Source organism: Nothobranchius furzeri, chromosome 10 (genome assembly GCF_043380555.1).
Source record: "Nothobranchius furzeri strain GRZ-AD chromosome 10, NfurGRZ-RIMD1, whole genome shotgun sequence".
In the NCBI taxonomy this organism is placed as follows: Eukaryota; Metazoa; Chordata; class Actinopteri; order Cyprinodontiformes; family Nothobranchiidae; genus Nothobranchius; species Nothobranchius furzeri.
In genome coordinates, this window is record NC_091750.1 from 59,273,948 (window position 1) to 59,298,384 (window position 24,437).

General features: G+C 41.2%; 1 protein-coding gene across 1 annotated transcript in view; it reads right to left on the minus strand.

The window, feature by feature from the left end:
• The window catches only part of fstl4 (follistatin-like 4), a 251,981-nt gene that overhangs the window by 37,530 nt on the left and 190,014 nt on the right, over positions 1–24,437 (minus strand). Inside the window, exon 7 of the mRNA XM_054730744.2 lies at positions 1,085–1,251. Within this exon, the coding sequence (XP_054586719.1) occupies positions 1,085–1,251 (167 nt within the window). The remainder of the gene's footprint in view (positions 1–1,084; positions 1,252–24,437) is intronic.

Here is a 24,437-nt window from a genome sequence, read left to right on the forward strand (position 1 = left end):
AAAACAACTCTCACGCTCCTGTTTCAGGAAGTGAAGGTTACTCCGTGGAGTGAGGGATAGAAAAGGGCAGGATATTCATTATTATTTCCTGATACTCCAACATCGTGCCTCTGATTGGCTAACAGCAACATGACTCATCCTCGGCCTCCAATTGCTTTGCAATGTTGTTTCTTCTCCACAAATAACAAAAGGGTGAAGGAATTCTGCCATGTTGTGGAGTTGCTAATGCAAAAGTTGGCGTCTACTAGCCAAGCCATGCTCTGCTCTCTCCTGGATGCTAAACCACCACCAACACAACTCGTCACAAGTCAAAATGGGTGAGTCCATGATTGTTGATTTTCAGTGTGACATAGATCTGTGAGGCTTTTCTAGGCCACGTGTTTCTCCATTTATTTTCTATCGGTGGCTAATGGAGGAAATGAGGTAGAGGACAATAGGAGCAAGTATCTGCAGACTAAAACAATTAAAAAATTCACATGAGAAGTAATAACAGAAATTCCTGGAGCTTCTATCAACTCCCAGCTGAAATACACATTTTAAATGTGAAAAAGGTTATTAATAGAGTGATGTTGAATTATATTTGAAACAGCCTCCCCACGGTGCCCCCTTGCTGCTAAAATCGGCCAACTATTAATTAGGCTGACAAGTCAGATTTAAAATAGAGGGTTTTATGCAACATCACAATTAATAGCATGTGTTTTATGAGTCAGTGAGAATATTCTGCAGCACAGTCTGTAATAATGGTAATATTTTACATTGTAGTTCAGCTCTCAGGTATGTGATCAGTAGAAAAACAGTTTCTGGGGTGGCTGGGACTTAAAGCAGAGGTTCATAGCCGGCTCAGGACACAACCCACAAAATGACACTGTGGGTCTTTTTATGTTACATTACTCTACCTGTAATATAGCTATTGGGAGGTTTTTTTTTGGCTCTTTTTTCTTTATTTTCTTAACCAAATCCAAATCACCCAGGGGTAGAATAAGAAGTAAAGTAAAATTGGTCAAGCTTAAGGAATATAGAGATTTCCACAATCAAGTATCACTGTCATCACCTCAGATCAGCATCAACAGCAATGTACACTCACATTTATGTCCTCCAGGTCCAGGAAGTTTAATATAATGCCATTCCTCTTCCAGATGATTGGTGGACGCAGTGTCCCCTGGATGGCACAGGTGAGGACCGCACTGAGGCCCACTGTTACTACCGAGAGGCTGATTCGCTGGTCCTCTGCAAGGCTCAGCTGGATGACTTCTGCAGGAGGAGAGAGGCGAGTGATTAGTGGCTGATGGAGTAAAGGGTTGACGGGGGGGGGGGGGGGACGGGGGGGGGGGGGGGGGGGGGGAGAAATATGGAGAAAGGGGGATTTTCAAAAGGCACAGTTGAAAATTACACAAGTGAATGAGTGTGCTGATGTGGCCAAGCTTAATACATTTCTAAGTGTCCATGCCATTACTCCTGGCCGGGCGAGGAGCAACAGCTGTCCAGGGGTGAAGGATTTCAAGTGTGAGAAAAACATCTCATGTCAGAAGACACACAGCTAGCCAAATATCATTCCTCCTATTAAGTGGAATATATGCTGATTCAGTTAATTTCACATTTTTTGCTGGTTTCTGTTGGTTGTTCAGGATCACAAAGATAGACACATTTAACAGAAATCTAATAACATGTAGTAGTTGTTTTTGTAGAAACGCACTAGGTTCTGAAAGGGTCAAACATATTTATGGTGTTTCCCATTGAAAATAAGCTTTAAGAGCCGTTCCCCTTAACATTAATAGTCTGACAGAACCAGAACCGAACACCTCCAGCCTGGTTCACACAGCTGTACTACAGATAGTTGTGTTGATTTTTGACCAACTTCTCCACTTCTGATAATCAAAAGGATGCACATGATTACCCTAACAGTTCTAAAGACAATCTTACCAGATAATCTTACCATGTGTGGTGTGTTTAGAGCACTTGGGCTCGCTTCATTCATAAAACCAGGCTTTCAAACATGTTGGATTGTCTTTGTCTGATTTTTGGAGAAAGAAAAAAAAAGATTGCTGTCTTTTATATGTTTTTATGTCGCCATTCAGAAAGTGAGGTGGCAGAAGTGTGCCCCTCGCTCCACCTCTGCCATTTATTTATTTAAATTCTATTTCTAAGTTACATTTTATCTTGCCAGATTTCCCGTCTGAGCAGTGATTAAAAGTGGTTTGTGTGTAATGTGTGTTTAGCACGCTGTACAACTAAACCTGTTACATGTGTAATGTTATTAAAATCACCCCATGTGTGACGTCTCGCATGCTTTGAGAAATGATTCTGTGTGAACCGGACTTCAGCTGGCTTAGACACTTTATTAGGTCATACAAAGCCCCAAATTATGCAAATTTAAAATAAATCTTTTAATTTGGATTTTGTCCATATTTTGTGGTACACAACATTCTGACATTTGACACATTAAAACTCACTTTACTTATTAGCATGTATGTAAAATAATAATAACTGTCCTTTCTACAGTTTTATCTAGTTTGTAAAACTGCCAATACAATTTTAAAGTCTGCTTCACCTGAGCCACTAAATTATAAACTCACTGGATCTCCCGGTACAAGTTTCTCATGTCTTGCATCCCTTTATTCTATTTGCAACCAACATTTGCCTCCACTTCTTCAACACAAGGTTTCATAAGCTACAGCATGACAAGAAGCAAATCCTTATTGACCTGTGGCTGAGCAGCAGTGATAAGGCCGGTTTAACAACACATGCTCATTTCAGCATCCACAGGTGAGAGTATTTCACTGTCCAAACAGAGCTGAAGTAGATGGCTGACAGGCTTTGAAATGTTTGTGGGAAGCCTCCTGTCACGATGCAGACTTTGACCAAAGCAGCTGTAAAAGTCCCCAGGATATTAGCTGTCTGTTTCACCTAGCTCTCCTGGTGATGGATATATCCAGACTGACAGCTTGGTCTGCTGGTGATATTTTAGAATGCCTTGGGTACCGTACACAGCCAGGTCCACCAAAGTTATAACTCAGCAGATCAGTACTTTGGGTGGCAGAATAGGCTCTGAGTGCCATGTGACAGATGAGAGATGAAATGCATTGATCTGACACAGCTTGCAGGGACGGTTTCAGGTGTTACTGTGAATTTCAACTAGACCTCTGCTCCAATTGAACAAACTCATGCACAACGAGAAGCTGGAGCAGTGTGGTTTGCAGAGTCAGCAGAAGCCCACTGTTCAGATGAACATCTAAAGTTTGCATTGATTCTTTTTTAAGAAGGACCAAAAAGGCAGCTGTTTAAAAGTCTGCTGGCGAGAAAGACTATAAAGTTCACTCTTCACACAACAGCAACCTCTAACTGATAGTAAAGTGATCAATCTAACATTTTATATGTTGTTACATGAGATTAACCCAATTGACATCAATTGTGATTGCTTTACGGCCGGACAGGACATGGGAAACTTGCAGAATCAAGATGTAAAAGAAAAATCATGTGAAGTTCAGGTGAAGGATGTTAAATAATGCAAAAATGTGGTCAGTTTTCCTACATTTGGAAAAAAAACTGTTAATCTAATTTGCTTGAAGATTAAAGCTGTGTAGACAAGTAGGTGGATTATTGTAATTCCATATATCCTCCCCCATCCATCCAGGAAATAAAGCTTGGGTCCACACCACCTCGGAAACTAGTGAAGCACATTCATAGGCATGCCAACGCCAAAAAGCATTCCTTGGATGTGCAATAACTAGATAGCAGACAATAACTGTCTATAATGCCATTCTTAGCCCGTGGTCTTCTAAATTGAGCAGTAAAAACAAATGAGTGTAAACAGATCACACATGTCAGCATTTATGTCATAGGTCAACACCGCATAGCCCTGGTTATTTATATCCATTTGAGATTTTGCAAATCTCCACCTTGGTTGCAGGTTTTTTAAAGACTCCCTTTTGTGCAGCATTCCTTCATTTTCATATTGATGAAGGGCCAAACTAAAAACCGTCGAAAAAGACAATCGTTTAGTGGGATACCGGCTGATAAAATTAGAGTACAGAGCTTAAGAAAACCCGTTGTTTGTTTTGATTCGGAACTGATATTTCAGTTACACTCTAATATACATCAGACAACAGTTCAGTGTAAAAAAACAACAACATTCTCTAAATATCCAAATGCAGTGCATTCTATGCTATATATTTGTTTATAGTTAGACCAAAATATTGGACCAATAAAAAAAGCAAGCAGGACTGAATAATCTTTAAAAACAGGGTTATAATGCAGTGATACTCAGGAAAATGAATTTCGGTAAAGGTGGAAATAACAAATTGAAGATCTGAATGAATTTCCACATGAGAAAAAGTATTGTTCTTATATCAGTTGAAAACATAAAATTCAATACATTGTTTTGCCACTGACTCAGGTTTAAATTCAGCTTTTTTGGAATTATTACAACATGGATATCTTAGACCAGGGCTTCAAGGGCCAGTATCCAGCAGGTTCTGGTTTTAACTCTGCTTCAACACACCTGATTTCAATCAGCAGGTGATTAACAGGCTACTGCAGAGCCTGATGAGCTGCTGCACAGGTGTTTTAAAGCGTTTATCAGTCCACGGTCTACGCAGAGCTGCCCAATAAGATTCAACTGTACTTGGAAACTTTGGCTTCACTTTAAACTTTTACCATTAAAAGAAAGAAAGGAAGAAATGACTAGCTCTCTACGATAGACTAGTTCTGAAATGAACTCTGGCACCATTAAATTATCCCTGCTGCCGTCCTAATATCCTAAATCTTCCTGCTAATCTTACAGCTGTGAGACCAAAAGACACAGAAAAATTTACTTCAATTTTTATGATAAGTACTAATAATTTTGTGTTAATCTTTTTCTATGGAAATTGGGTTTCCTTTTAGCTGAAATCAGACAATTGTGTTTTCCAATCTTTAGAGGAATAAATCCTGCAAATTTATTTTTATAGTTTTTAAAGATGATAATTATAAACATTAATAGTGTATGGATGGGATCACCCCATGTAGGGCTATTATTATTTTGTACGAAACATCATTTATTCACTGGAATATATATAATTTCATTAGTGTGGAGTCGTGTTAATTATTATCTTAGAATGAGCCTACCATGTTGGAATGGAAGCCCATTCCTGCCACTCTGTAAAAAATCTAACTTTATCTAATAATTATGAATTAGCTACCTCATAACGAGACATTATCTCATTATTATGAGATACAAATTATTATTTTTTTCTCAGAGTGGCGGGAATGGGTGTCCATAAATCACTTTTTCAGAATAAACAATAATATTGTTTGCTGAGTCATCTATGCAGTTTTAACCACTACATGTAACGACATATAGAACCGTGTAACTGTTGAGCTCTTCCTCCAGAATTTGGGGACTTATTGGTTAAACGCAGCAGATTTGCTTTAGAGGACTCATGTGAAGCTCAGCTGTTGTGAGGGAATGCTCAATTTACTACAGCAGCGGGTAAAATACAACAAAAAAATCCAAATTGATAGTTTCCTGCATAGTTGGAATACCTACCAGTGGGTTCCACATTCTAAAAATGTGAGCTACAGTATGAAAATTGAAATAATTTCTAAGAGCTGTTTAGCCCTATTTTTCATGCCTCAAATTTATTTGAAAACTCCTACTGCTTTAGTACATCATTTAAATCCAAACAAGCCACTGAAAGTGTAGAATAAAGCCAGATTTTCTGTGGTTTATTATGAAAATGCTGTATGGCCTTTTCATTATTTGTGCAGATAATTATTCTTTTTGACACCAAGTATCAGAAATATTCCCTTCACCTTTAGTTTAATAGACCTAAATCACCTGTTCAAAGCATCAACACTGAATACTGTGAGTACATTTGCTGAAAAGTAAACTGCACTCTCAAGTTATTTTTGGGGACTTTAGGGACGTAAACACTGCAGAAATGGGTTTATTTACACATAAAAGTGTCAAGTGACATCCTTATGATGCATCATATGGAAATACCTGGGCTTTATTTTGCAGCAGCTGAATCTATTTGATTCTAGGTCTATTGGGTTTATTACTTGCACTTGTAGCAACTGCAATTAGAGAAGCACACCACCTCCTCTCTAGTTCTCAGATGACCCAGGCAGATTACAAATCTAAAGGCAGTTCCCGCTCAGCTTTGCTTAGGCTGGGGGAGGTTGCCACAACATTAAGTAGCTAAAGAGTCAAACAGAGTCAGCGGTAGAGTCGTGTTGCTGTTAGCCAATGAGAGGTGAGCTGTCCAAATATCAGAAAACAACACTCCAAATCCTGCCATGTTCTCCTCACTCCTGTGACTAACTTCTTCCTGAAACAGGAGCGCCAGAGCTTAACCAGTCAAAAATTCTCCTAATTTTTTTATGATGCCAAAAAAATAGTTGAGGACATCACTGCATAAATATATACATGCATAAAAAAGTGTTAATATTTGATCCCAAAAAATTAATCCATCTATCCATGCATCCATCCATCCATGCATCCATCCATCCATGCATCCATCCATCCATGCATCCATCCATCCATCCATCCATCCATCCATCCATCCATCCATCCATTTTCATCCGCTTATCCGAAGTCGGACCTGTTTGCCATGGGTGATTCTACCAGAGGCAGAAAGCCTCAGACAACTTAGCTCCTAGAACCTAGGATCATTGAGACACTCAAACCCCTCCACCACGGTAAGGTGGCAGCCTAGGAAGAGGTCAAAATAAATTAATAAATAAACGTAACATTAGTAGGAAAAACATGTGAACTACCTTTGCATGAGCAGGCAAAGAGCTGCTGCAGAGAAAAGCATTATAAAAGTTGGAGTCATTTAATAATAATTTTAAAAAACTATTAATACACCAAAATCTGAATTGAACTCAAACCTCTGCAGCTTTTAAACATTACAGACCAGTCAGCAGGTTTATGATTATAACAAACTTTACCTGGAGCTGTAATAAGTATCATGTGTGCTTGTTTACTGTGACCTTCTTCCCTGGATTAGTCCTGGATTTGTCAGGAGGATGGATGAGAGTATTAATCTGATGTCTAGACGAAACTTCAAAGCACACACACACACACACACACGCGCGCGCACACACACACACACACACGCATGCATGACAGCTACAAACCTGCTTTGTGAATGAGGTCTTCTTTGCTTTGGGCTGTAAAACTTTAGATGCTAGGAAAAGGCCACCCCTTTGTCTCTGTCACAGTAGACAAGCGTCAGAGTGAGGTGTGTGGCAACTACATCCTCCTCCCTTCATGTATCATCTATGTAAATTACGCTCAACACGCTCGATTATTCATATTTGCCTGTCATGAAAAAAACGGTCTCATTCAATCTCGTTTGGTAAATTAATATTCAGGCATTAATCATTCAGCTCATCGCTGAGCGAGAAGCATCTGCCGCAGTAAGTAGGCTGGTTTCCTCGGCCTTCAACCTTACTGCCGGTTGCTGCAAAGCTAATAAACTGACACAGATTTGTAGGAGTGAAGATGTCTAAACAGGAAGGTTTCAGTGTCCTTTAGGAGACATCAACATAGATTTCTGCTATGCAATCAGAAAACAGGACCAGCCTTGTGATTAATGACTGGTCTGCCCCACCTCACGAGTCACGACGTCTCATACACCTTACAATAAAAATGTAAGCAGGTTGAGCAGGAGCTGACGCATTGTACAAGTATTTACACATTTTAAAAAGTGTATAAAGAAACTATCTTGGAAGGTGAGTGGTAGAGTGGCTTAGTGGTAGAGTATCCACCCTGGAACTGGGAGATGGGGGTTTGAATCCTGGTTGGGTCATACCAAGGACTACCCAGTTCCTCCCTGCTTGACACTCAGTTTTAAGGGGTTGGATTGGTGGGTTAAACCACCAAAACGTTCCTGAGCCCAGCCACTGCTGCAGCTCACCGCTCTCCACAGGGTGAGATGTGTAAATGCAGAAATGGTAATCTCACCAGTGTGTGATGATGACTGTGAACTTTAAGTCTTTTGTCTGGACATATGGGTGTCTGTCCCTGGCTTGGGTAAACTTTGCATTTATTAGTATTGTGTTGAATGCACCGTATGATTTATGTAATATACAACAGGAGTGGAATTTCAACAAGTTTACTTCTTCCCACCTTCTTTGAAGCAGATAATTAATTAAGGTTTATATTTTAAAATAATGTACATTGTTTAAATTACATTTTCTTTGATGTATAAAGTGAAAGTTAACTGATTCATACAAATTAAGTTATGAAACGACTTTTCATTTAGACCTACATTTGTTTATGTTTTCAAAAGTTTTATTTTATATGCGTTGTTTTATTGCTTTACATGAATAAATAAATAAAAACAAATACTAGTTGTTTTTCAAACGTGTAATAAAGTTTTGGCAGCAGTAGGCATGAGTACTACAAGCCATGAGACAGAGCTGCCACTGGCAGCCCACAGTGCACACAAATTGCACGTGCTATGAGCGCTGCTCTCTGCAGGTGGGCTGTAGCTATTAGTAAATACATCAACAAACACACCAACACTGAATTAATGGCAAGCTGCAGATTTATTTCCACCAGTCAATAACCAAGCATACTGTGTTAAAATGCAAAATGTGTAAATGCATCTCATTTAAATGTAGGTGCATGCTGCTCATTTATCGTCTTTTATGCACAAACTTGGAGCTCCCCTGCATCTCTTTTCTGAAACAGGCACTTATTCTCTCTCACACGCAGGCAGGAATTCATGCGTGTTCTTTGAGAGTGCTGCTGTGGTGATTATTCATGGACGGATAGTGGGGATGAGCAATCAGTGCCCAGCTCATTAATCATACTGGATGCAGACCTTTAATCTCCTCCACAGGTACAGAGGAATCATCTGCTGTCTTTCCTCGCCACTTTTCTCCATCTCGCCGTCTCTTTTCCACCCACCGTCTCATTTTCTCCCTGATGCTGCGTTTGCAGCTTTAGCGTTTTGCTCTCTGTCCTCCTCAGAGTGCCTCTTGATATCTGTGCGACAGTAACCGCCTGTCAGTCTTCTCATTTTTTCCTTTGCCAGTACTTTTAATACGCCTCTTTCTTTCTCTGCTTGTTCTACTTAAAGTGCATCCTTGCCTGGCTGACTTTCAGCATTCAGGCAAAAACTCTTCCGCAGCACCCACAGTGAAACAGCCTCATGAGGATCACAGAGGAACCCGAGAATAAAAGCGGGCATGAAGTAAAAAGGCATGTAAAGGAGAGCTATTTAGAAAACAGTTTACAAACTGTATCAATAAACCAGCTTTAGTGCTTTGGTGACATATCTAGAGATTAATTCATTCAAACTATATTTGACAGGGACATTGCTGTCCAGCATAGTACAGGATGTAGCAGATGCGACGCATTCAGAGGTTATTGCTAGCGCTAATTTACAACTCGTGTCCCTGGTTGAGTTTTCCTTTACAATAATAAAACACTATTAAAAAACTGAATAAACAATTAAAATTTCTGATACAGTACTAAAAACAATATTAAGACAACATAAAAACAAAGGTTAAAGTAGGAGGTGTCCTATACTAAACTAAAACCATCCAATTTATGCAAAAAAAAGGATCCGACACAATAATAAATTAAACTAAATTATAAAAGTTAATCCAACAGTAAAAAGTGAGAAATATATTATAAAAGCCAGTCTTAACAGAAGTAAAACATGAGAAAATAAAATGTAACAAGCACATTCACTTATCTATGGTCTGTGTCCCTCAATCCCTCCATCCATCCATCCATCCCTCCATCCATCCATCCATCCATCCATCCTTCCATCCATCCATCCATCCATCCATCCATCCATCCCTCCCTCCCTCCATCCATCCATCCCTCCCTCCATCCATCCATCCATCCATCCATCCATCCATTTTCATCCGCTTATCTGGAGTCGGGTCGCGGGGGCGAGAGGCCCAGACTTCCCTCTCCCCAGCCACTTGGGCCAGCTCCTCCGGGGGAATCCAAAGGCGTTCCCTGGCCAGGTGAGAGACATAGTCTCTCCACCGTGTCCTGGGTCTACCTTTAGGTCTCCTCCCGGTTGGACGTGCCCAGAAAACCTCACCAGGGAGGCGTCCAGGAGGCATCCTGACCAGATGCCCAAGCCACCTCAACTGCCTCCTCTCGATGTGGAGGAGCAGCGGGTCTACTCCGAGCCCCTCCCCAATGACCGAGCTTCTCACCCTATCTCTAAGGGAGAGCCCAGCCACTCTTCGGAGAAAACTCATTTTGGCCGCTTGTATCCGCAATCTCGTTCTTTTGGTCACTACCCAAAGCACATGACCACAGGTGAGGGTAGGAATATAGATCGACCGGTAAATCGAGAGCTTCACCTTCTGACTCAGCTCTCTCTTCACCACGACAGACAGGTACAACCTCCGCATCACTGCAGATGCAGCACCAATCCGCCTATCGATCTCACGCTCCAGTTTTCCCTCACTCGTGAACAAGACGCCGCCATACTTAAACTCCTCCACTTGGGGCAGGACCTCATCCCTGACCCGGAGAAGGCATTCTACCCTTTTCCGAATCTGTGTCTCACATTAACTAATAACTATAGATTGGCACAATCATGTTCTTTTCTCAGCCACGACTTAGCCTTGGAGGTAAACTCAGTACATGCAAACAAGTTCTTCAGCTCAGCTGGTAACGAGTTCCAGATTTTAGTACCTCTGTAGCACGAAATTGATATCTGTCTCCAAATGATGTTCTATAATGGAGGATCTGGCAGTTATTTATGGCTCCTCTGGTGACTCTGTTGCTGTTTTGTCTCTTTACGAATGTACTCAGTGGTTCAGGTGCTAGGTTGTTGTTACATTTAAACATTAGCTTTAAAGAGCTTAGCCTGCAAAAGCTTTTGAAGCTTAGCAGTCCATAATTTTTATTGCTTGGTTGTATAATGAGCCAATGCACTTGTGTGTGTGATTTGAGCCCAAACAGTTACGCAGTATGATATATGAGAGAATATCAGAGCATGCATGCATGTATAGAAGGGTGTACTGTCTGATTACCTTAAAGCAGTTTAAGTGGCTTTTTATTGCCTTGGGAATTTTCTTTATGTGATTGTCGAATTTATTTTCGGGAACCAGAACCAAACAAGTGCAGCAGCAAAAGGCCTAGGGCCTAAAGGGTCGAATTTGTTTGGTAAATCTATAGGAGTGGTCATTTCTTCTTCCTGACTTCGATTTAGTTGCTACCTCTTAACTCCCTACACCCGAGTAAAAAACGATTGAAGAAGCTGATAACAAAAATTTATCAAAATGCACTCATTAGGATGGACACTTTAGTGGTTGTCATGCTTCTTGAGACAATTTCGCTTTAAGGGGCACCCAAATACAGATACTGTTGATTTATAGAAAAATGATTTTATTTTTTTATTTTTTTAAATATGAGTAAAGGAGACGGATTGGAAACTTATCTTCACTCTATGATTTGATAAAACTGAGGATGTTTTAAGTGGGAATGACCAAAAAAAATGCCACCCTGTTCTGACAGGCTTAGTGAAAACAAGCTGACAGTCTGGAGCTAATCTCCTATACTTCATTTGCCCAGATGAGATCCAATTCATTAAAGCTATAGTCTCCTCTGACAGCAGCATAAGATCTTTGACAATCTCTGTAATCCTTCATCTTTATGGAAAGATAGACCACCTCCTCATCCTCTCTCCCTGGCTTTTCCCTCCTACGGTAAAGTACTAAAGCATCTTCTGACAGGGCTGGCTAAGTGGTCTTTCTTGTTTCAAAGCCCTTTGAGTCTTGTGGAGGAGAGATTAGTGGCCTGCAACACAACTCTGCTCTGCAGGAGCCACAGCTTGACCTGACCTGAGGGCCCACCTCCACTGAGACTGAATTCACAATGAGATGCACTCAGTGCTTTAAATTTAACTATATGTGTTCAAGTGTGTCAGCGTTGGAGCTTTACAGTTCGTCTGTGGACGACACTTTACAGCATTTTAAAAACGGCCTTCTGATTAGAGCTGCAAGCCCAAATACAGATGGATTTCTTGAAACTCCAGCGAGGAAAAGAGCAGCTGCAAGACTGAAGTTCAGCAGACTACCGAGGTCAGGCTGGATCATAACACCGTGTTTGATTATTTTTTTATTTATTACAGGACAACTTAGAGAGCTCACTTCCACATTTTATCATCTCCAGAGGAAAAAAACAGAGGTCAGTGATGGGCGAGACTAATTTAGAAAAACAGTGGAATTATATATACTCCACACGTAAAAAAGAGGGGTGTATCATTGATGCAATCTTTTTTTAATGAAGCAGGAGCCCTGCTGCTGTTGATGTCTCTCTATCTACCATGATATTCAAGACAAACTGGTAATAACTAATTGTGATATGAACTATAATGAATAAAGTTAAATATTTATGTTTGATGCATTTGATTTTTATGATCAGATTTTATTGCTGACTTTAACAGAATGTGTCGCTAATAAGAAAACTCCACAAAGCATCAGCAATGTGAAAGGAAGAAAAGTTGAACACTAAAAGAGAAACCTTCTTTATACATATACATTTGTTCATTTATGTCCCATTTGTGTAATTAAGTCATTGCCTCAAGACAGTAAAGCTTCATCTAATAATGAAATGAGTCCGATTTGATCAGTACAAGGAAACAATGAATTGATGCATCTCAAAATAAACTTCAAATTAAGATAGAACCCTTCTACCAATCCAAATGTGTTTTGCACGAACCAATCCACGAATGCATTCAAATCAGTTAGTTGGCTGACAGTAACATGTTCTAAAACTGGTTCATTGTTGCTATTTCTGCTGCATGGCAAATAAAAAATAAAAGTAGGCATTAAGGACACACTAAGCAACTTTTTCATGTTAAAAAGAAATCACTGAGCCAGCATGTGCAAAAAAATGACCCTTTACAGGGTTAATCAAAGCACCCCCCCCCCCCCCCCCAGCCCCAACCACCCCTGTGGCCAGAATATTCCACTTGCAACTTCAGAGTTGACGGTCCGGTCTGTTGGACGAAGGAAAAAATAAAAAATAGAGCAGACATTCCTGACACTGCAGTCTGGTCCAGCACATTTCCTGCATGTTTTAGATCATGAACACAGCTGATTTGTTTAATTTAATCAATCCTGTATTGGAGTGGGAGGATATCTGGTTTTCTGGAAATTTGGGAAGACGGAAGCGATTGGAGGACGACCCGCACCCATGGAAAGCACCACCCGGGCGGATGCCTCACAGACTGGGACGTTACTCGAGGTGAAACGTAAGCTGGACAATGTCCTAGCTGCGTTACCAGTATTAGTGCGCAAAATGGATGTCATCTCGGAGAGGGTCACCGGACGGTGTGGAGATGTTTATAACCTAAATTGGCTTCACTGGAGGACTTGAATGATCGGTTACAGACTGAAGGCAGAGAGGAAAATTATCTCTGCCTGACCCAAACAAAGTCTTGTTATCCAAACCTGACACCAAGGCAGCCTTCAAGCTGCTAACAACAACCCCCACGAAGGAAGGAATGCAGACAGATGCTGTGAACCCCCCCCGCCTTCGGATTGTGGACTTCTGCCTAGCAAGGTCATCAGCCTGCAGGAATCAATGTGCTCTGCATTCCTCCCAAGATCTCCCTCCCACCTGTGGCTATAGTTGGCTGAGCGCCATACAGGGCTGCTCCCGTAGGGGAAACAGGATCCCCACCCGACCCCCCAACCCCCACACCCCCGCCTCCCTATCGCAGTCTCATGTTGTGAACTGTGATGTTCGTGCTTATATGTTTGAGGCATTTTTTTTTTTTTGCATAGTAAAGCTACGCCCTGCCGGGAGTAACTCCGGTATGCCTTTTTTTCCCTCCCCCAAATTATCCTCATGTAATTCCCTTTTCATCTATTAAGGTAGCGACTCGTGTTGCGAATGACCGCAGTCACCAATTCTTGTCATGTGTCTTGCCCATGTATGTCTGATCTCTGAATTGTGTGTACTGAAACTCTAATTTCCCTCTGGGATTAATAAAGTTTTGATTGATTGATTGATTGACCACAAGGTGTCAGGCTTACTCCACTCTTACATACTGCACCTTTAAGCTCAACTCACCCCCCCCACCCCCCCGTCGCCGCCACCACCCACCCACCCCCATCCTATCTGTCATGAAATTTCAATATTCGTGAGCTACACTTTTGCAGTAATTCAAGACATTTGTTCCTCAAATGTGTGAATCCAGTAAACAAAATGATTCTAAGCATGTAAGGGTAACACTGTTCTGACACCAAGTGCTTGAATATATGCAAAGTGGACTTTCTTTACTGGTTCTTGCAGAAGTTTTACTTCTCATCCAAGAAAAAGCTTCCACACCGACTGGCTGGTAGAGATTTACAGCCTTATAAGCCCTTGTCAAATACTCTGAGAAGAACATCTGTGGAATGATGCAAGGGAGCAAGAAAACGTTTTAAAAAGTAGAATAAAATAAAGCTCACACACAGCAGGAACCACCGCTGTTTGAAATAGCTCACTGAATCTCATTTCAAGTTCTTAAAACAGGGAGTTAAGAGACCAAACTAATCAAACAAAAGCAGAATTCAGCCGTGATGCTGAGGACAAGCAGTCATGAGGAAATCAGCAAACACCAAAACAAGGCTTTTATGACAGTTAGAAAAAAGTGAGATTTTATAATGGAGAGAGTGATTTTTAGATCAGCCCCTAGTGAGATAGTCACAAAAACAGGTAATGAGGCTAAAACCAGGCGGAAAGAACTGTAATAGCAAATAGTGTCTGTGAAGCGCCAAAAGACAAGATGTAAATCGTAAAAGAAAATAGAAACGTTTTTCTAAACAATCATTTTCCTATAATTCTACATTACAATGTTATGGAAATGTTTTATTTACAGCTGAATGCAACAGTAGAGCCAGCTAGCACATCAGAATACGGCTGTAACTCTCCCAGTAAGAATTTCCCATTTCTGCCCGAGTAACCATGTAATGAGAGACTGCCAGCAGTGTGAAGGTTTATAACGCAGCATTCAGACAAAACCAATAGACCCTAACATATTAAATGCCGAAGCTTACAAAAACCAAGCAAAATGTCGCTCAAAATGAGAAGTCTGTTGTGGCAAGTTTTATCTTGTGTTTCATTAATTTCATACTTATGAAACTTGAAATAAAAAGGCGGATTTCTTAAATTAAAGCTGATTTTAAAATATTAAACATGTCTTATACACACTAGTTTATATTCCAAATATAAACTAGTGTTTTTTTAAATGACAAGAAACCAAATTCTCAATTTGTTGGTCCCATATTTTTAACGTGTTTGCCAAGTTTTTGATTAATGGAAGCTAAAACAAGAGTGAACATCAGCACAGCCTACACTCATTTGAGGGAGCTAAAACCATTTTTGTCCAACAGACTTGGCTTACTTCAGCATCAGTTGGCTTGTGTTAAAATTAGCTCATTGTTAGCGCTAGCTACAGTAGGCTGCAGCAGGGTGTTTTACAGCAGTTGTAATTCTGCTTTCAACCAGTAGGAAGAGGAAGTGGGAAACTTATTTGGTGTTTGATTTGACTCAACTTCTTCAACATGAATAAATCGTGTATAAAAATCATTTAATCTCATGCACTATGGCAAATTATGGATGAAATGAGTCCCCATTAAATGAACTATGAAGGCACTGCAACATTGCTCTTTTTAACAACTAACAGGGTTTTTAAAAAGCACCTGATGAGCTGATGAAGTTGATTAATTGCTGCATAATTTCCCCTGAAGTGCTTTCTCACGATCGTGAGATGAATTCAGTTCAGAGTCAACTTTGTCCAAACTTACACCTCCCTGCTACATTATTATGGGTCCTTCAAGCATGACAGGAGTCGTGCAAATAACTATAAAAGTCTGAGGCTAAATGTCTGTATGCTCACAGATTAAATTATATGCAGGCAGTGCAGCAATTGGAGGCTGGAAATGTATTAAAAGTGAAAATGACACATGAGTGGTCCCCAAGCGTGTGTGTGTGTGTGTGTGTGTGTGTGTGTGTGTGTGTGTGTGTGTGTGTGTGTGTGTGTGTGTGTGTGTGTGTGTGCGCGCGCGCGTATAAGAGATAGCATGCAAATTTTTACACACACCTGCTATCACATTCGGCATGCAGGTGGCCAAATGAGTATGCTGCAAACAATGATAGTGTGGGGCTTAGCTAAACTGCTGACTCAGGCTAACGTCATAATAGCAGGTTGTAGCTGCAGTTTATAAAGAGTTGTCTATACATGAGGATGAAGATGTCTGCAGCTATAGGATATTTTAAAGAAATGGAGTATATTATTAAATAATAATAATGTGCATGTGGTAAAATTCAGCACGCCAGGAAGGAGAAGTTCATAATTTGTTAGAAACCCTTCATTGAAAAAGCTATCTGTCATGCAGATCTTGCATGTTTTTTGTTTTATTTATATGAATTTATTGTGCTACACTCATGTTTAGATACGTGGTTGTACAGCTGAGTTTTACATAAAACTCTGCTTTTGATGAGGTAATAGCTTTTTCCTTGTTGTGTCTGAAATGCAGTTTGGGGTTGTTGTGGACATTTTATTAAAGCAAAATTTGTTTAAGGGCATCAAATTTTTCTCATAATTAAGAAAGTGTAAGTCTGGTGAAGCAGAAATGATGAATCTGTAAATAAAAATGTGTGGCACAAGAGTTAAGTGCTTGTGTCGTAACCAGAGGGTTGCAGGTTTGAGCCCTGTCTGCCCCAGTTATGTCCTTGAGCAAGACACTTCACCCACCCAGGGCAGCTGTGGCTATGTTGTAGCTCATCACTACCAGTGTGTGTGTGTGTGTGTGTGTGTGTGTGTGTGTGTGTGTGTGTGTGTGTGTGTGTGTGTGTGTGTGTGTGTGTGTGTGTGTTTGAATGAATGGTTGTGTTGCAAAGCACCTTTGGGGAGTGTAGAACCTTAGAAGCCACTGTATCAAATACAGAGTATTTATCATGAGTATTATTAAAATTTACCTAATTTCAGTGTGAGGCACAAATCCTGCTGTCAGGTGTTTTTTGGCTAGAATGTAGCCTCTTTGCAAAGTCTTGCATACTAAATATAGTTATAAAGAGGACATATTATGCAAAACTCTAATTTTTCATCCTTTTGTGTTGCCATGTGGTTCTACTGTCTCTATAAACGCTCCAGATGTTAAAAAATCAACACATATCTGTTTACTGTCAGTGTTTGGATTTAGGAATGATGCAACTAAAACAAGCTGTTTCAGAAAGTCCAATTGTGTGATGTCAGAAACGGGGAAAGTAGAATAGAACAATTACGTGGGTGATAGAGCTGCTGCTGGAGGAGGAGCGACTCTACTGAGCCCCTTCCAGATATTGAAGCTTCTCAGCTTATGACCTTGCAGGTATTGGATGGGTGTGGCCTTGTCTAGATTGTTTTCTTAAAGTGACAGAGCCCTGGAACAGCTTATTTGGAAGATACTGAAACTATCAAGAATAAAAACTGCTGAAACTGCTTCATGTGAGATGGATGTAGTGCAGAGAACATAATCAGCATGTTTTGTAAACATCATAGAAATAAAAAAAAAGGTCATAATATTTTCCCCTTTTATCAAAAATACTTCAGTTTCTTCTGCTGTTTCTAATTAAATAAGTCTGATTTACTCCTAACGTCCTGTTTGTCTTCCATCAAACAGAAGCATCAACATGTTATCTGAGGTTGATGTCTGCTATGCTGGCATTTGGATGAAACTTAGCCTCACATTTAATAATTATACCTGAAGGATTTTTGGTATTTGGTGTTTTACCTCCTATTAGGATTAATCACTCAAATTTTATCCAAACTCGCTTTTGATCTTCATCAGGTAATATTCTTTTTAACGTGGCTAAAAGCTCAAAAATACCTCCCGAGTTGATTACTTCAAGGATTTTTCCATGTTTCAGTTTATTTCTGTGAGAATAGTCTCATTTAAGGTTTTTGTGTATATAATTATTTCCCATTTTGAATTTAAATAGGTGTGAACTTGGACTTCACAAATAAACTGGATATTCGGATGTGGTTGTTGGATTTCTCAGCTGATCCCTACAAAAAGTGGAAGATCTCTCTCATAGTTGAATTCCATCTAGGCATCATGACATCCAAAGATCAAAGCATTTACATTTCTTCTGGGGTTCTGTACATCACCTCATTAAGTAGTTCAGTGTGTGGATCTTGTGAATGGGGTCTTGCTTGGAAAAAACAACAAACAACCTCTGCATCGTCTTGATTCAAAGAAACTTCTAAGATTTAACCCTGAAGCCAGCTCAGCACATGTGGTGTCAGAGGAGTGGGATGAATGGAAGCTTGTTGTAGACTCAGCTGAGAGCTTGTTGCCTCCAGCTGAGTTTACTAGCAGTCAGCTGGGAGCGTACATCATTGAGCTCTGCCAGAGAATCATGCTGCACTCCTGAGAAATAAGACCTTGGAGATTTGAGATTACCTGCTCGCTATCATCAGCCTCCTTCTCTCTCACTCTGTCGTAAACACTCGCTTCAAAATATTTGTCTGTTTGAGCTTCCTGAAGCTGTTGAAGCTGTACTTTGAGGTCAAGTAAGTGAAAACTCAACCATAGAAATTCTTTGATGGCATCTAAATGGTATTGGCTGTTGCCAGGAGTGCTCAACATGAATAGAGCTATTCTTTTGAGCTGTAAAAGAAAAGCTTTGGCTCATTCCGATAAAAACTGTAGCAAAACCAGTTTAAAATGGTGATTAAAAATGAGTTTTCCCCTTCAGATCACCTACAATAAGGTTACACAGCGCTATGAAGTCTCTCTCTCTCTCTCTCTCTCTCTCTCTCTCTCTCTCTCTCTCTCTCTCTCTCTCTCTCATTTGGCCTACAATTGAATCATATTTTAATCAGCCGCAATTCATTTTGTTTAATAAGAAATGCAAAATTGGTCTGAACACCAACAATGTCCACCTACATAGAGTGGGCATATACTTGTTATTTTAGCAAATCGGCTGGTGTCTAGCAAAAATAAATGCCATGTGTGTTGTTCTTCATGGGAAAAAAGCTCTGGCGCTTCTGTTTAGGGAAGTAGAAGTTAACTCGATGAGTTGGGGGAATGTGCATGATTTGGAATTGTAGGATGTCCAAGGAAGATCCCGCCTTTCTCACCTGTGATTGGCTAGAATGGTTGTCCTACAATTGGCAGTTTCATTTAGCAGCAAACCGGCCAAGTGAAGATCGTTCTCCTGCTACCAACAGAACCGTTGCTTTGTGGAGTTTTGTAAGGAAAATGCAAACTTAGCACTATAATCATCTTTGGTGTGTTCTTACTGAACTGGAATTAGTGCTATAATAAACATTATGTCCTGTTTTACAAAACTGTTTTTTTTATTCAACCATCCATTTTCGTCCGCTTATCCGGAGTCGGGTCGCGAGGGCAGCAGCCTAAGGCGAGAGGCCCAGACTTCCCTCTCCCCAGCCACTTGGGCCAGCTCCTCCGGGGGAATCCCAAGGCGTTCCCTAGCCAGGTGAGAGACATAGTCCCTCCACCGTGTCCTGGGTCTACCTTTAGGCCTCCTCCCGGTTGGACGTGCATGCAAATCCTCACCAGGGAGGCGTCCAGGAGGCATCCTGACCAGATGCCCGAGCTCCTCAACTGGCTCCTCTCGATGTGGAGGAGCAGCAGGTCTACTCCGAGCCCCTCCCGAATGACCGAGCATCTCACCCTATCTCCAAAGGAGAGCCCAGCCAGTCTTCGGAGAAAACTCATTCGGTCGCTTTTATCCGTGATCTCGTTCTTCCGGTCACTACCCAAAGCTCATGACCATAGGTGAGGGTAGGAACGTAGATCGACCGGTAAATCGAGAGCTTCGCCTTCTGACATAGCTCTGTCTTCACCATGACAGACCGGTACAATGCCTGCATCACTGCAGATGCAGCACCAATCCACCTATCGATCTCATTCTCCAGTTTTCCCTCACTTGTGAACAAGACCCTGAGATACTTAAACTCCTCCACTTGGGGCAGGACATCATCCCTGACCCGGAGAAGGTATTCTACCCTTTTCCGAATCAAGATCATGGTCTCAGATTTAGAGGAGCTCATTCTCAACCCAGCTGCTTCACACTCGGCTGCAAACCGCTCCAGCGAAAGCTGAAGATCACGTTCTGATGAAACCAACAGGACCACATCATCTGCAAAATGCAGAGACCTGATCGTCAGGCCACCAAAATGGATGCCCTCCACACCTTGGCTGCGCCTAGAAATCCTGTCCATAAAAGTTATGAACAGAATCGGTGACAAAGGGCAGCCTTGGCGGAGTCCAACTCTCACTGGGAATGAGCCCGACTTACTGCCGGCAATGCAGACCAAGCTCTGACACCGGTTATTTTTTAAATTAAAAAATAAAAAAATAACTGAAAAATGTAAGATGTGAATTCATAATAAATCTTGTTGCATTTATCACACTGTGGGCTTTATATCTGTTGGCTTTTCAAGCATTGGGGTTATCTTTTATTATAGATGTTTTAAAGTTTGTTCAAATGCTTTCAATAAAACTTTGATATTGCTGTCATGCCTGTAGTTGTGAGTAAACATGTTCTCTAATGGGACAAATAAAGCGTTCATCTAGCCATTTATCTCTGATCTAAACTGAAAGTGCTCAAAAATAATAAGATACTTTTGGTTTATAACCCTTATTAGAACAGCACAGACATGATGGCCAGAACAGTAATCAGTAAGCACTAAAGTGCTGTGTCAAACCGCCACTTGCTGGCAGCCTGCTAATGTTAGGAAGGACAGCTTGTAGAAACTGTCAGAGGTGTCACAGGAATGAAATTCAAATTTGCTTCACTGGCACGTCAGCAATAAAGCACAGAAAAATTACTTTCAAAGGCTTTTTTTGTTCTTGCGATGGGCTTCATCTATAAACAAGTTCTGTGCTACTGCTTCTTTATTTTATTAGTGCCAAAAGATTTGGCAACTTCTGCTGAAGGTTTATAATTAATTCTCAGTCAAAATATCAAAATTAGGAAAAATATTTACATCCTTCAGCTTAAAGAAACAATCAAATTCATATTGCATAAATAAATGAATAAATTCCCAAGCTGTGTTATGAATTCCTGCAAAGACTGGATTATTGTGATGCTTTGCGTTACATCATTAATGCAGTATTATGATTTTGAGAATATATATTCTAAAGCTTCTTTGCTTCAGCTGATAAAGCCGATAAATATTATATAAGCTTAGAGAGCCTGCTGTACCTTTTGAGACTAAAACATCATCGGAAAGTGACAGCATTGCTGCACACGTGCTGTCAGGAGTTTGTTTTTACACATATTTAAATGCCCTCGAGGTGTCACACACACCACCAGCTTCTTTGGTTGCATTTAGGGATTTCATAAACACGACCAATCAGACCTGATTCTTCTGAGAACAAAACAACCAGCTGTGAACGTTCTGATGCTCCCAAACACTTCAGCTGTCTGTCAGCAAACTCAGGTCCCAAATGTGTACGAGTCTGTTGCCAACATGTCTTCACTGCCACAAGTGTATATTTACATCTGAAAGAACAAAAAAAGGAGCAATAATAATTTTAGTTAACTTGTTTTTAGACTGAGAAACTCCAACAGCGCACTCTGTTGCAGACTTTGAGAACTTTCTGTCTTTCTTTGTGGACAATGTCAATAAGGTTAGCATCTCTCCTTCAGCCTTATTGCTGCCTCTCCCGACTCCAACCAGGCCCATCATCCTAGATAGCTTTGCTCATGTTTCTTTGCCTGAGTTAACCAAACTAGTTAACTCAATGAAGACCTCTGCATGCCCCCTTGACATCTTACCCTCATCTTTGTTTAAAAGTACTTTTCAGTCCGTCGGTCCCAGCGTGCTCTCTATAATTAATGCTTCTCTGGTCTCTGGTCAGGTCCCTGCTTACTTTAAGAACGCTGTAATCCACCTGCTTCTTAAAAAACCGAGTCTTGACCCCTCTCTCCATAGCAGCTTCAGACCCATCTCTAAACTTCTGTTCATCTCCAAGATCTTGGAAAAGGTTGTGGCTAAACAACTCACAGCTGCTCTTGATGAACATAACATCTATGATAGCTTCCAGTCAAGTTTTCATAGAGCGCATTCTACTGAAACAGCTCTTCTTAGGGTCTCTAATGACCTTATTACTCACAGTGATGCAGGGGACTGTTCTGTTCTGGTCCTGCTGGACCTGACTGCAGCCTTTGACACTGTTGACCATCACCTGCTACTGGAGAGGCTGAGAGACTGGGTAGGCCTATCAGGAACTGCTCTGGTGTGGCTCTCCTCTTATCTCTCTGAGCGCTCCTTTCCTGTGGCCATCTCCAAGTTTAGGTCTTCCACCACCTCCCTTACCTATGGTGTCCCACAAGGTTCTGTGCTGGGGCCTCTGCTCTTCCTTCTCTATCTGCTTCCTCTTCAGCATATCCTGAGCTCCTTCAAATGAATCTTCAACCATCTTTATGCAGATGACATCCAACTGTACATCTCCTCCTCTAAGCCCCATGAGATGTCTAAGCTGCAACTGTTACACACCTGCTTAGACTCTATTAAAACCTGGATGGCTGGGAGCTTTCTTCAGCTGAATGAACATAAGACTGAGATCCTCATCTGTGCCCCACACAAGCTGGTTTCCAAGGTCAGAGACTCTCTTGGTCAGCTTGCTTCTCACACCAAACCCTCCATCAGGAATCTTGGTGTGACCTTTGACCCAGCTCTCACCTTGGATTCTCATGTCAGTTCTCTTGTTCGATCTTCCTTCTTCCATCTAAGGAACATTGCAAAGTTTAGTCCCATTTTGTCCTGGTCTGAACTTGAGACAGTTATCCACACCTTCATCTCCTCATGCTTAGACTACTGTAACTCTCTTTTCACGTGTCTGAGCAGAACTTCCCTGAACCGTCTACAGGTGGTTCAGAATGCCTGTGCTCGGCTTCTGACCAAGTCCTCCAAATACACCCACATCACCCCGCTTCTCCTCCAGCTTCATTGGCTGCCAGTCAACTTCAGGGTTCATTTCAAGATCCTGGTTCTGGTCTATAGGGCCCTACATGGACAAGCACCATCTTACATTGGTGATCTTCTTAGTCCCTACACTCCCAGCAGGTCCCTGAGGTCCAGTGATCAAAGCCTACTGGTTGTGCAGCGCACCAGGCTAAAGACCAAAGGTGACAGATCATTTGCTGCTGTGGCCCCCAGACTCTGGAACTCTCTCCCACTGAGCCTGAGATCAGTGGACTCAGTGGACTCCTTTAAAAAACAGCTGAAGACTCACTTTTTCAAGCTGGCTTTTGTATGACCTTCCTCACCACTCTCTCTTTATTCTTCTCTCCCCACCTATTCCTGTTATGGTTTACACCTCATGATTGTTTTTAATGTGCAGGTTGGCAGTGGCTTTTCCTGCAGTTCCTGCCCCTCTGTGGAGCAGCGGGGAGTGCCACAACTGACTGCAATTTCCTGATTGCCACACCATGTCTTTTAAGCAGCTGCTCCCACTGCATGGTGTGGCGTTGCTGTGCAGTGTTGCTTGTGTCTGTAGTATTGCTTCAAGTCTGTGGATCATCATCATTAGTAGTTTTTGTTTCAAGTAAGACCTGTGAAGTCCTTTTTTCCAGTTATGTGGTGACTTTTTGTTATTAAAGGAATTCAGAATTGGATGAAGTCATCCTGCCTGCATTCGGGTTTATTCCTGTGTACCCTCGCGTGACAATTCCATCTTCCTCAGGATCCACTGATTTACCCCTTTCCTATTCACTCGCTCTCTCTTTCTTTACATTTTTAATCACAATTGTCTATTTTTTGCTCATTATAAATACAATTTTAACCATTTTCTAAATTATTTTTCATATTTTAACATTTTTTGTTTTTGTGAAGCGCCTCGTGATTTTTATCCTGAGAGGCGCCATAGAAAAGATATTTTCTTCTTCTTCACGTGTGGGAGTTGAGAGGGGTGCCTCAGTGCCGCTCTCTCGGTCCACCAGGCAACGCCCCTTTCACAAGCGTTTTCCTAACAGGAAGTGTGGATGAAATATGTCTCCACCAATGCCTTGACTCTCACTTTATAGGCACCCTTGGCTTGCTTTTAGTACTCCCTAGTGTCCTTTATTAATTCTCTGGTTAAACCGAAAATTAAACTTGTCTCCTTGGTGTGTATTCGTCTGTTAAACACCTCAATCTAACAGCTGAAACGCCTTCCCAGCCTTCATTAGTGTCTATAGGAGCCGTTCATCATTTAGTCAAACAAATAAGCTGTGTTCCAATGTGCAGGAAACGTGCCAGACTCCAGCGCCACGTATGTCAGCTCAATTTTTTCAGAGACAACTGTTTGCAGCTCACCACTCTGAAGTTTGCAAGTGCAATATTCTGGCCACAGAGGGCGGTGAGGGTCTGAGTAACATTTCAGTAACCCTGTCAAGTGTCATTTTAGCACATAGTGGCTCAAGAAAAGGATTTAAAATTTATGAAAAAGTTATATAGAATCCCTTAAACAAATGTGCT